Source organism: Lineus longissimus, chromosome 3, assembly GCF_910592395.1.
Source record: "Lineus longissimus chromosome 3, tnLinLong1.2, whole genome shotgun sequence".
Lineage (NCBI taxonomy): Eukaryota > Metazoa > Nemertea > Pilidiophora > Heteronemertea > Lineidae > Lineus > Lineus longissimus.
The window spans coordinates 27,396,064-27,410,387 of NC_088310.1; the positions used below are offsets into that span (position 1 = coordinate 27,396,064).

General features: G+C 40.0%; 1 protein-coding gene across 1 annotated transcript in view; it reads right to left on the bottom strand.

Moving 5' to 3' along the window:
• Positions 1–14,324, bottom strand: part of LOC135484511 (unconventional myosin heavy chain 6-like) — a 156,636-nt gene that overhangs the window by 122,838 nt on the left and 19,474 nt on the right. Inside the window, exon 3 of the mRNA XM_064766069.1 lies at positions 3,983–4,048. Coding sequence (XP_064622139.1) covers positions 3,983–4,048 — 66 coding nt within the window. The remainder of the gene's footprint in view (positions 1–3,982; positions 4,049–14,324) is intronic.

A 14,324-nucleotide genomic window follows, 5' to 3' on the forward strand; every position in this document is an offset into this window, starting at 1 on the left:
GCGCGTTGGCCCCAGAGTGGAAGTTAAGCAACGTTGAGCGCGGTCAACCTTTGGATCGGTGACCGGCGCGTACAATACATTTGGCAGACCTTCCCACGCGATGCGAGCTCTGGATTTGTAGTTCGGTACTGAGACGCATGAAGCGCTATAAAGTTGGATTGCGGACGATCCATCTCTGTCCGAAGGGGGGAATGATGTATAGTACCCCCAGGTATATGGCACGGCTTAACCCGCCGGCCATGAGGGAATTCCTTTATGGCCCAGTGGTTGGCGTGTTGGCCCCAGAGTGGAAGTTAAGCAACATTGAGCGCAGTCAACCTTTGGATCGGTGACCGGCGCGTACAATACAGTTGTCACCCTAGGAATAAGCACTTGATAAACCAGTGATACAGCAGCCACCCAGTACAATCTGACACACCACCTTATTGTTCCACATATGAAATGTTAGGGTAAATTGACAGCTAGCGTAATATAATCAATTTAATATTCATACACCTTCCCAGGAGAGGAAAGATTACAATCAAGTGTCTTCTTGGATGTGTGAAAGCCGTGACTAGAATAAGAGTGTCCGATGTTGTCTACTGCAAGCAGACAGGAATCAATGACAGCAATTTTGGACTGCAACAGACAGAAGGATCCTTCCAATGACTAATCATCTGTCTATGTATTCAGTTCTTGGTATGACCCAGTGATTTTGTCTTTCAGATGTTTGGAAAGCGCTTTAGTGGTTGTGTGGGATTTAGCACATTTCAAAACTTCGCTCTGCTACCATATTACAGAACACAGGATTTTAGACAAGGTGACAGCTTGTCAGAATAAAACTTGCCCAACACCTGGCTCCAACATTGCAAAAAGCAGCAGACATGAAAATCAACACCTCTACATCAACAAGTTGTGCTTAGAATTTGAATTAGGTTGTGACATTTCAATCATTCAACCGATCTGACTGGTCTGAATACATCTCCTTAAAACCTAATGCTCTCTTGAGACCTATTGATATTCAGGTCCATATTCGGTTGGCTGGGTCACACGGGTGCTAAAACTGTCAAGTCGTCACTTAGGTTTATCAGAGTCTGATAAAATAAACTTCAGAACACTCATTTACATGTTCAATCTGTTTTTAAGTTGATTTAATGGGTTTGAGAGTGCCGACTTGAACATTAAGATATGAGTTTGATCAGGTTTAAGATAATTTGACGACCAGGTGGATGATTGGATGAAAGAGGTGAAGAGGTGTGTGAGATAGATGTTGGGCGTCGGGTTCACTTAGTAGTCAGAGAGGGGCACCGATGTCCTCAGGGGCAATGTTCACTGGGCACTGATGTCCTCAGTTGCCGGTAGTTGTACTGGTTGTGACAATGCCACATCAGTGTTATATGCTTTACATCCATTGTCAGTATTGGAAGAATGTGGAATCCCTGGTGGTGGACAGGCACATTAGGAGGCACCACTTTCATGGAGACAAAAGAGACCCTTTAAGAACATGTGAATTCACTTTAAAACCTTTGGGCAGAGGCATAGTTAGCTCACCTCTTAGCAGAGGTGAGCTTATCCCATACCGTGGCGTCCGTCGTCCGTCATCGTCGTCGTCGTCGTCGTCGTCGTCGTCGTCCGTCGTCGTCCGTCGTCCGTTAGCAGGGCACGTTTCGTAACTGTTAGAGCTATTGAGTTGAAACTTGGTACACATGTACCCTTATGTAATGACACCTGGGAGACCAAGTTTCGGTCCGATTCGTTTCATGGTTTGGCCACCAGGGGGCCAAACGTTAAAAGTGAAAATATGCAATATCTCCCTTAATAGTAGTCGGGAAATTTTGAAAAAAATATGGTAGGTACTTCTAGCAAAGGTGCATCATATATCCTCCGGGTTTTTGATTTGACCTCCTTTTCAAGGTCACAGAGGTCAAATGGTGTAAATTAGCCGTTAGGATGTAACGATGGCACGTTTCTAAACTGCAATGACTATTGATACCAAATTTGGTACACATTTACCCCTTTGTCAGGTGATCTCAGGGACCAAAGTTTGGTCCAATATGATTCACCACTTGACCACCAGGGGGCAAAATCCAAAAACCTTAAAAATGTGATTATTCCTTAACTTCTTGCCCGATTGCCACCAATTTGATATCATGGGTACATCTAACCACCATACAGTATATGTCACACAGGTTTTTAATTTGACCTTCTTGTCAAGGTCACAGAGGTCAAATGGCGTAAATTCGCCGTCAGGCCGTAACTATGGCACGTTTCTTAACTGCAATGACTATTGATCACAAATTAAGTACACATGTACCCCTTGGTCAGGTGATCTCAGGTACCGAAGTTTGGTGCGATCTGATTTGCCGTTTGGCCTCCAGGGAGGGGGCCAAATCCTAAATTCTTCAAAATGCCATTATTCCTAGTAATGACTTGCCCGATTGGCACCAATTTTATATCATAGGTACATCTAATTCTAACAACCATTCAATGTGTCACCCGGGTCTTCTTTGATTTGACCTACTTTTCAAGGTCACAGAGGTCGAATGTACTGTAAATTGGCCATTCTGGGGAAATTGTAATTGCTTGGACCTACATCAAACCTAACACTACATGACACAAGACCATGCTCTTTATCCATCTTTCCTCCACATGAGGTGAGCACAATGGCCCTGGCCATTTTTTTTATAGACAAATCATTGACCTAATGTTCCATGACTTTTAAACTTTAAGCCACCATTCGATAGATATCAGATGGTGGCTTAAAGTTTTACATAATCTGATTTGGCAGAAACAGAACTCCCACTATTTATTATAGATGTGTGGCTGACCGGTAATATAATTAGGCTTGAGTGGTTGTTATCCCCTATGACAGCAAATAAGTTACTTGGTGATCACAGTTTAAACATCCATGACCATGACGACTATCACTAATTCATGATAAGCCCATTGCCTTGGCTATGATAGATGCCTGTTTGAATGGTTGGTCCGTGGTCTTGTCCCTGTGATCCAAGATTGGAATGGGATGGGTTCAGTGATGTTTGTAATTAATACAAATGCTTTTAAAATTGACATGATAATGCAATAAGGCTAAGTGGTGTAATCCCCAGTGATATAGCAGAGATAGGAACTGGAGATTTCTGTGAAATATTCATGATAATTCTCATATTTTGTGACAGTGGTTAGAAATGCAGAATGTACCAGGAGTTCACACTTATGTTTTTGTCCACTTTCCCCCAGCCCATGCTAAAACATTCTGTATGGCAAACATCAAGACTAGGCTCTTATCAACAGTGACATGACTTATATAGGTAAGTCGAGTATGGAACAAACTGATTACTTGTAAGTCTGACATCTACATATTGTGATATCTTCAATTATGTCTAAGATCTCCTGTTTACTGGTGCGTTTGTCCTATCATTCTTCAGCAAAGTTCTGTGACTAGGATTGGATCCCCTGTCACACCAACTCAGCATTCAAAGCAGATGGATATTGTGACAAGGCCACGAAAGTGGATGCTGAAACACGTGTCTCTTCCAATGTTCCTGAACACAGCATTTCCAAGCACCAACCACAAAGTTCTTATTGTTGGTACCAATAAATACAGCAGCTTTTTAACCAACAATAACAAACCACTTGTTATAAGCAAACCATCATTACTGACTAAGGAGTTGCTAAATATTAATCCTTAATGATGAGTAGATCGTTTCTCAGCCTGGTGCCATCACAATCAATACAGGCATATCATGTACACCAATTGCTTCACATGGTTTACAGGCTATCCAAAGATCATATTGATCAAGGAGAAAATTGTAATTCAAACTCTTTATGTTGATTTAATGAATGAGTTGCCTTAAGTCATGGTACCCCAGGTATGCCACTAGAATAAGAAGCATGTTTGTCCAATTACCAACAGCAAGTAATGAGATGTCGGCCCGTTACAGTCACAATAAAATATCTTCTTCCATCCCAGAGACCAATATAGATTCCAAGCAGAAAGACTTACCGTTTCATAGTATTGTCCCAGGTCCTTGTATGGATTAGTGGCTACCAGTATGTCACCTGTGTATGTCTAAGAAATGGTTAAGGATATATTTGTGATATTTGAAATCGGGATCACATCAGAATAAGAATCAATCTAGATAATATGCTTGTTTCGGAGGTCAATCTACATGAGAGCTAGTGGATAAAATATGAGATTGAAAGAGTTACCCTTTAGAAGACTGCTGTTGGATACATCAGTAAATGTACACAAAAGCCTAAATGGTTGTGTGCACTTTTCTGTGCTGGTCTGGCCGAACCTTTCAATACTCCCCATTTACCACTTTTATAACAGCCATTTTACCCCACGTCTGCAGCTATCTCCATCCAGATACTGCTGTACTTTTGCCACATCCATACTTGCCGAGACAACTAAGACACTGGAAATGTAATCAAGTTTTCACAAATAAATGTAATTTTCTCTCAATCCACTTGTGATTTGTCAAGTTTAGTGAGTCAAGGCAATCTTACTCGACAACTACAAGCAATCTGGAAGAAATTGTCGACTTTTATCAGCAGTATTCAACAAGATGATTCGCCAATAGTCCTACTGTTGACAAATGCATTGCTTTCTTTGGTGAGGAGGGGATATCAACGATTTACAATTAACCCACTTCACTTGAAGGTGTGATATATTCTAGAGGGGAAGGGGCAAAGGAGGTCAAGGGTTCATATACATGATGTTCCAGCCACCAAAACACAAGCTTTTCGAGTTTTCCAACTTCCAAGACTGCTCCTACACAAATCACCATCACCATTTACAGTCATCTCACAACGGACTCTCAAGAAATCATGAAACATTTTTCCCAAAATAGTGAAAATGGAGATGGTGCATGCTTTAAGGCATTTTCTACTCAGAACTATTCTTAAAAGTTTTCATCACGGAAATGTTTAGAGAAAAGTGAAATCTGAGAACACGTTCCTTAACAAAAATTTATTGCTCTAAAAGAGCATCAGCAGATTACGAGTTCGACTCAAATTTCTCAATCACAGTAATCAACATTTTCACGCAATGAGAGGTGCGTCTGTCAGACCACATTTGCAACAGAGTATCCTTTGAAATCTGACATACCTTTTTCGTAAACCGCCTAGAATTGGCAACTAAACAACATCTTAATACAAATCTAAAATTTTGCATTCATTGCCTTTAAACTTGATAACATACTTAAAGCAACTTTCAATCCTTGCAGATAGAAACTAGATCTTGTCAAATTATGACAATTTCGGATGAGTGAATCTCCAATTTACAGTACAAGCCTACTGTGATATATTGATTGATCTGAGATACTTGCGACTGAACAGTGATTGGTTTTGAAGAGAAACAGACTTCAATCCATTCCCAAATAACACAAATTTGAAACATTAGTTTAGCTTAATCGTTTATTTGTTAAATATATAATCACACATAAAACTGGGCCGAAGCAGAGCAATTTGAAACATAGTAGATCACTACTCAAGTTATAAAGCAAAGAAGTGGCAGTTTTAAGTAGTACTGTAAAGATTTATTTCTGGGGGGGGGGGGGGGGGGCCCCGCTCACAGTCTATTTAACCAAAGAAAATAGAATGAGCATTAGCTGGGAGACATTCTACTCTAATCCATAATTTTCTCTTTTTCTTTTACCTTCACTTTCTAACTATACCAAAACACTCTCCAATATATCAAACAGATTTATACACAAACGATACGAAATTATTTTTTCTTTAGCCAAATGGTCAACTTTTGGGAAGATTTCCATAATATTTGAGAACCACAGCAACAAAGCCAGAAAGATTAATTCGATTGGTCACCCTGGCACATTCACCCATCACTAAAGTAAGAAATTGCCATCAAAAAGTCCCAGGCATTCCCATTAACGACACAAGGTAATTCTGGCCACAGCGAAGACCAGACTTAACGAAATCCCAAGAGAAGGTAATGTCTTTATAAAGAAAGCAATGGCCATATGTCTTGATCCTTAAACAGTTTGCGATTGAACGGCAGGCATAACTCTGGTTACACCATAATGGTCACCCGATTTACGTCAGACACTTCTCCAAAAGATGATGAATGATGTCTTCCTATTGAGGTAGTTTTTTCTTCTTTCTGCTCCAAGGGATGATAAAGTTAAAACTGCTTATTGCCACTGAACACTATGCATAACTCAGGTTTGCAATTATGGTCATCCACATTTACATCAGATGTCTCGAAAAGAAAAGGACATGTCTTGGTGTTAAAATAATCCTTTCGCAGTTTTTCTCACACTTTCATCATCGGATGGCCAAAAGACTACAAGCTTCTGGGTCGTTGAGGCAAGACACTTCCATCAGCTTTGGCAACGGTTCTTGGTCCCACTCCATCAGACTGCCCAGAATGCAGCAAGTTTGTTTGTGATATGTATATAAACTCTAAATAGTAATTGAACACAATGACATCGATAGAAAATCCTCTTAGAACAATGTATCACAAAGGCAAACACTTGGTAAGGTACAAGCTAGAAAGAAACACAATTGCATCTATCTCCTCTACACCCATAACAGCCTGTTATGGAACGACCATCACAACAAGTCAAACGCTAATGCTATGGGCTAAGGGTGATTTATTGTGGCACCGGCTAGCAATAAAAGCCATTGACGTGTAACACTGATGAGCCCAGATCACATGGTTCTATATTTTCTATAATACGCCGTTTCATGGATAAATAGGGATATACGGACACATTAACTATTAATATATCATTGGCTAGCAGGTTTTTTTCCTTTGCTGGATGCCGGAAGCATGAAACACAGGGTCAGGTTTTACCCATCAGTAAACACTGCATACACAGTCTAGTCAATGAAGCTTTATGGCTACAAAATCCTCCACTTATTGCAACAGAAATATACAGTGCCCACTTATACATCTATTCAAGTTATCATCGACCAAAATTCACCATCGGTAACCAAAAAACTTCGGAAGATTTCTAGAATGTTATAGATTAAAGCAAGTATCGATTAAAGAATCTATTCTTGATTAGATCTATTACTGACAAACACAAGTGACTTCATGTCTGTTGCAATTTGAGGTGGGTCCTGCTGTACCAACAGACAAAACTAGTAACATGGAGAATATACCTTACTGCCAAAGCAACAAACAGCATCGTCTAGCTCTTTTCTGCCATCCTTCAAAAAGAAGAAGATGCTGGCCAATTCATCATCGACTGTAATCCAAAAGATTTGATTAGTAAGGTAACTGAGTCAACAGAAGCACTGGACATCACTGATTCTCTGATTGAACTGCCCCAGAGACAAAGGAGAGGTTCCTTTCCTGCTGTTTCTACTGGTCAAGTCAATTGGAGCACATTTCCATTCATTTTGAACTTCGTAGATAGACAAACTGATAAGACTTCTTGAAGAAGAAATGCAATTGACTCTACCCACTATTCCCTCATGAAGGTCTTAAATGCTTTGTCATGACAACATTGCTTTTCATGCCAAAATATTGAAAGCTTGATTAAATTGCCAAGAAAGACACCAGTGAAAGATTTAAGTCTTCAAAGCCCTGTCAGTAAAACACTTTATCTCTTCATCTCGCCCCACCAGCTCAGCTTGTCTAGCTTCTGATCCAGGGCAGCTTTTATTCCGGGTGGAGTGAGACGCTTAATCTGGATGTGAGATTAATTGTTACGTCAAGTGAGTTTCATTAAGATCTTTATCATGATATAACATGTCTGGATATGTGACAGGGTTGGAGCTTTTTAAATCAATGTCTGAGATGGTGAAGACTTTCAGGAGTGACACCCAGAATCCTTTGACTTAGTTCTTCCAAACTACAAATAGTGAACCAGAATAGTTAATAACTGTGCTTACCAGCGTACTATAAAGGCCAACACATCTTTACATCAACTCTCATTATACATATAAGAACTGGTGAGTGGGAAATACTTCTTTGGAAGCTTGGCATTTTCATATCATTGTTATTCATTATAGCTGTCTATTGCAAAGTCACCAGACACATTTAAAGCTGCGTTATCGATTATGATATCTTACCATCCCCATAGCAATTGGAAGAAGGCACCATAAGATCCAGAGAAGCTGAAAATAAACAATACCACTGCACATTGCCTGAGGTTTTCCGTCTGAGTGTGAAAGTCGGAATATCAGCAAACACCGCTTGAGTTTCTCAGAGAGTATTCCATAGCACTGTGATATTAATGAAGAGCTAAGACATATGGTTGAGTTACATGCACTGTGGACCTGATAGAGAATACTTTAACCATTAGCGGTTCCTGGTATAGCACGTTTCGTCTGGCCGCTTACGAGGTTGGCATACTAATCACATCATGAGACCTCGGAACAGGAACACTCTGTATTTAACCTCTTCAGCTTTTCATCATCTCAGCTCCCTATCTGGCCCTAACTTGATCAGAAATGGTGGTATTTCCTCTTCTACTTACTGTCATTGCCAGTTTTCATATGACGCCATCATGATCTGAATGTTGTCCTCTCTCTTTATGATGACAGTCAATATGGTCTCATCACTCATAACATTTACAATGCTCAGTGGATTGTTCAATCATCGGTTCTTCAATAAATCATTACAAACTCATGGTGTCCTTATCGGCCATCCATGGTACATGAATCACAGATATTTCAAGGAAGTTTCTTGGCTTAGACTGCAATAAGTAATGCAAGTCTATCGGTATTGGGAATAGCCTAAGGAGAGTCAGGTTCATGTACAGTAGAGAGAGGCATACCATGACTTAATCCATCCTGTGGCTATCACCATTTCATAACATAACCAGTGTATGCTATGACAGCCTCACTCAATGGGCTATTAACCTCAACACCAATTAACATTTTTAATTTTCAACTTGACATCATGTTAGTTGGATCTCATGAATTGTTAATAGGCAAAATCATGATGCGTACCGAAAACACGGTACATGACGATTTCCTAAATGTTATCATCATTTTCAGCTGGAATGACCACAAATTTCTTACAAGGTCACTCAAGGTCACTGCAAACAAAGAAGAAGAGCAATTAAGAGCTAACAGTACTGAACTCAACTGAGGCAAAGGTTCTGGCTCATAGAGAACACTTCTGTTAACATTCAAACTGAACGCCTGCAGCAACTGCTTTGTGCATCGATCCTTGCCTGGCCACAGTCACTTATCCCTTACGTGGTTTATGAGGAGAATGTCCTTTGGGGCTTCTGGTACTGTCGGCTTCAATGGTCAGCTTGCTGAGATATGTTAACACTAAGCCTCCTCAGAGCATTTTTGAGAACAAGTGAAGACATAATTCAAGTGATTTGATAATGAAAATCATCCAGATATCCTATTGATAAATTTACTTGAAAGAGCTGAAAATCCACTTTGTTTGTAACCTGTGTTGGTATGAGATCGGCTAGCTGCAGCATGATGATTTATACTGTAATGGCTAGTATTGTTGTCCAATGGGCTAGCCAGCACAATAGAGTATTGTGTTTGGATGGAGATTTATGATGTGAGGTGCTAGTGCAGGGGTTTCGTTTGATGAAGTATAAAGAAAGGCCATGAATGCTACTGGCAATGCAGAAGGCAAGACATCCAGGTGAAGTACAATTACGCACGATTCCAATGTTTATTGCAATTATTACCATGGCCAAGAATTTCATTATGATGTGTCAAGTGTCTCAACAGAAGTAAATCAAGGCATAACTATCAATGGGTGTATCTTGTTTGTCAAATATTTAGTCTTCTTCTTATGACATACTGAGTAGTTGTTGCTTGAACCAGGCCTATTGGCCTAAGATGAAATTTTCTAAGTCCAAATATTTTTTTCACTTTTTTTCCTGCTCAAAATGAACCAAAATCATCAGTGCCAAAACTTTTTTGACTCTGAAAATTTTCAAAATTTTGAACTTATGAAAGCATTAGGGTTAGAAAAATGTGAGAACATGTGAATTGCACGCCAAGAAATTCTCAATGACACAATCAGGCAATTATTTGAGATTTACTTCGAAATGTGCTTAAAGGCCAGAAGCCGGTATAAAAGGAGCTCCTAATGGCTGACATCCAGTCACGTGACCAATAACCGGGGCATTCAAACCTCCGACACTTTCTCCAACAATCTCACAGATATCTCTGGCACCAGTCCAAGGTGTTCCTTCAGACTTGTCTACCAAACTCATGAATATCTAATCTGCATGTCTGTCAAAATACAGCCCTCCCTTTGGTATAGTTGATGAGATATTAAAACATTTTTATCTGTAATGACCGTTAGTACATCAGGTTGATGGACAGATGAGGGAGGAGTCTGCCATATTTGGCTAGTCAACTGACAGATGAGTCAGTCACATGATCTCTACACTGAGGTTATTTCAGTGAGTAATAGGTGTAATGTATTCATAGCACAGAGAACTAGGACAAGTGGGACTGGCCTGCTGTGCTACGTCACACCTTGAGATAATTGCCATACCCGGGTAAATCTGAGCGTGGGGCTTCTGGCCTTTAAGATAGAAAGTCTTGAATCCTCACAAGTGAGGCATTTGCCATGATGAGCCCTCAGGCATCCCAAGTTCATTTCAGCCAAGACAATTCCATACATTTTGTACAGGAATGTAGAGCTTTCAATGTCTTTCTTGTTCAGGCAAAGTTAGCTTGGTGTCAATCCAGAAAGGTTTAGTTACCATCAATATGCAGTGGGAGTATCAAATGTCTAGTTCTCTAGTCCAATGGGGCTGGTCTGAATATCAATACTGACATGGTTAGATATTCAAACCCCAGAAGAATTGGCTGTCGCTGGTGGCTATATACCACAGACATTTGAACATGCTGAGATTTTCTTACATCTGCGAAAATATTTAATTTTCTTGTCTGACTTCCCAGTCTGGATATCAAAACTGGTGTGGTAAGATTATAAAAACCTAGTGGAATCATATTCTGGCCCGTGTATAGACAAGTAGATTATTCTCTTGTCGTAATGGAAATGATAAGTTGCAGATTTCTCACCTCCTCATCTGAAGCTGAAATATTTCATTCTCTTGCCTAACACCTCCGAGATGTGGTGAGATTCTCAAACCCCAGTGGAATCACTTCTGGTGTGCGGCCAGATACTGCATGGAAAAGATTATCTCCAGTTGGCCACTCTACTTCAAGGAAGATTTCTTGTTGATACATTCTCAAATCCCAATAGACTCATTCATCATCAAAGCAACCTTAAACATTATTTCATTGTTAAGTATGACACAACACGCAATTCCGAGCAGCCTCATGCCAACAATCAATGTTGAATGTCACACTGACTTCAAGCTTGTAGCTTTATCAATCAGAGCAGAAACCGTCATCAGTTGACAGTATGGTCTCATTCCCTTTTGAAGAGGTACGTTTCTCATAAGTTCATAAATGCAAACACCCATGAGTTTATTAGCTCAGCTATAGTCGACACTGTTTACTTTCTAGCAACGCAAGTCTAATAAAACCATCCCAAACAGACCAAAACCTTATAGCAGTCTTTTCTCCAGCATGAATGTAAATAGGGGAACTTCAAAGCGACTTCTTATGTTGTCAACTCACTCGGTCTGAATATCAATGTCAATCATCAGTCCAATTGTAAAATTCCCATGAACCCACGTTTTGCTTGCAGCCAGCTTCGTCTCAAATCTAGTGTATAAGATGTTCACAATCCGAGCAATAGGTTAATCCTATTTTGTCGCTGTGCCATTTGCTTTAGAGTGTCCACAAGCACTGCTTTTAGCCTGTCAAGAGTAATTTTGCAAATCTTGAGATAATTTTCTTCATTATCACAAAACAGTGCCATGGTTGCAACAAGTCAAATGTTGCACTGGCCTTGCAAATGCATTGCATAAAATCAGCCTCACTGTTCTGCCAACGGAGGTTGAAAGGAAAGAGAGCTAATGGACATGATATTCGTGCCAGCAAAGCTATTTCCCAAGGGTGCAATTCAGTAGCGGCCTGTGCTAGCTAGGGTAGAATTCAGCAAACTGTGTATAGCTGGAGGATCTGACTAATACCATGTTACTTATACTTATATCATAACTCATAACAGACCATATTTCACGGCAACATCCTCAGGACCCTAACGATATACAGTCAAACTGTCACTGTGTTCAAAAATGTGTTACCCATAGCCATGAATAGACTATTAGTGGAATGTCACAAGAGGCAAGCTATCGGGAACACAGGAATCTTGATGAGCTGGCCGCGAATGTGTGTCTAGCACTTCCCTGTAGGAGTCAATCTTCTTAATAGATGATGTACCCTACAGGATGCTGACTCAGCAGAATTCGGGGCTTTTCTGACACTAACAAGCAATGCCAGTATAGTTCTTGGTGCTTTCATTCTGAGATGCTACTTTATTCCCAGCCCCTCTGCTTGAATTCTTGTCAGCAGAAACAATGCCAGTCTCTGATGCTTTATCCTGAGGATTGCATAGTCATTTTTGGGACTTTGCTTCAAGCCTTCAATGATTCAGTGCAATTGTCTTTGAAGCAAAGGAAAAAATGTACATATTCCACGTAAACATGATAAGCAAGAAACAAAGCTGATATTTGTTGGCTTTATGCTTCTATTTGTCCAGCCCTTCTTCAGCAAGGTTTCTCTTCAAGCAACAATGTCATTATTCTAGGTTCTGGGTCCTTTGTTCAGACTCTCAGTCATTCATAGCCCTTCAAGGTGTTGCCGTCAAAAGCAACAGGCACTACAATGCCAATACTACTTCCTGAAGACTCCCAGTCATTCCCAGGCCTTCGGCTTTTCATGACTCAATGCAATTGCAGAATCTTTGAAGCAGAGGATTACGTGATATAAACCTGTTACACTAGATAGTTGATTTATTGAAGAACATGATACAATATGTCAGTCATCCGGGTGTCAGATTACGTTATCACTTTTCTTACTTCAAGGACTGTTGATACGTTTTCTCCCTGAAGCTGGCTCAGTTAGGATGCATAAGAAGACTTCATATGCTTCTTGAACGAAATAGATTGACATCAAAGCATCATTATTTTGTGGTGAGGTTACACTTTAGTACGGTTGAAGACGACATAAGAGCAATCTCCAAAGACATATTTGACTGAAATACAGACAAATGACCTCTGACACTATAACCAATCCACAGATAGACTAATACCACTGTGTTGGAGATTGAACCAGAATCAATGATAGATAACTCTTAGCCACAGATTATGGGTGATGCTGTTGGCTTTAGATCCCAAATAGGCAATGTGGTCAATCTACTTTGAAATGGAAATGGAGTAATCCGCTAAAGTTGATGGTGTGAATATGACTGTGTCAACCTTAACAGTCAATTCCCCTGCTAATTTAAAGAACATATCGATTATTAATGTAGTTTCTGGTCTTCCATAACATCAGCAAACTGACTCAGAAACTCAGAATACTGAAGCTGTAAGACGGTGATGATGATCGACTGATGGCCATCTAAAGAGCCATCATCATAGCAAGAATCAATGCAAGACATCTGATGAGTATCATGCTTCAGATAATGAGCAATGTATTCACTCAATCAATCCCTATTTATAACAAAGTGGTTCTTCAATAGTGTACTTGGGGTGAAGACCGTAAACCAAGCCAAAACAGCAAAAGGTGGTTTGTGGGCGGGTAAAACTTTTTGAGACTGAAAGGATATATTCTGCCAAAACTGCTCTTCCCATTCAATTATCCAAAGCACATCAATCTCACCTTAAATTGCGATCATTCTATGTAAGAAAGATCTGATTCCTGAGTCTCATTCCTTGTGTCCTTGTGATGAAATTGTCTGGTAATTCTTCTCGAGCATTGCATGATACATGATAAAACATTCTCAAATTCAACATTTTTATTAGCTTCACTTAACATTAGGAGCCCACTTATTATCAGCAACTATCACTATCATATTCATCTCACACAATAATCGCCTTCACACAGATCAAGGCAGGCAGATTACTCTCAGATCAATATGCATATGATGAAGCATCTTCAATGAGAGGAACAAGTGGCCACTTGTGGTGTAGCCTGATACGGGCATCATGGAGCAGGACAGAAAGAGCATTGCCTCATCAATTACATGTGATATCCTCATCAATAACGTGTGATATTCATGATCAAAATGGGCTCTTATAAAAGTGTTGCACTAAAGACAACAAACACCCTGATGTTTGACAACTGAGAACGAGTCTTTGTCAACTAAAAAACAAGTTTTTTTCCTTTTATTTTCTTTCAGGAAAACAAGATTGCTAACAGACAAGTTTGTAGTAAGACAACTCTTGTACCACACAACCAAGCTCCTAGCCTAACAGCCAACATCACTTCATGGGCTCTTTCATCACTTAAGGTAAAGAGCTTTATGA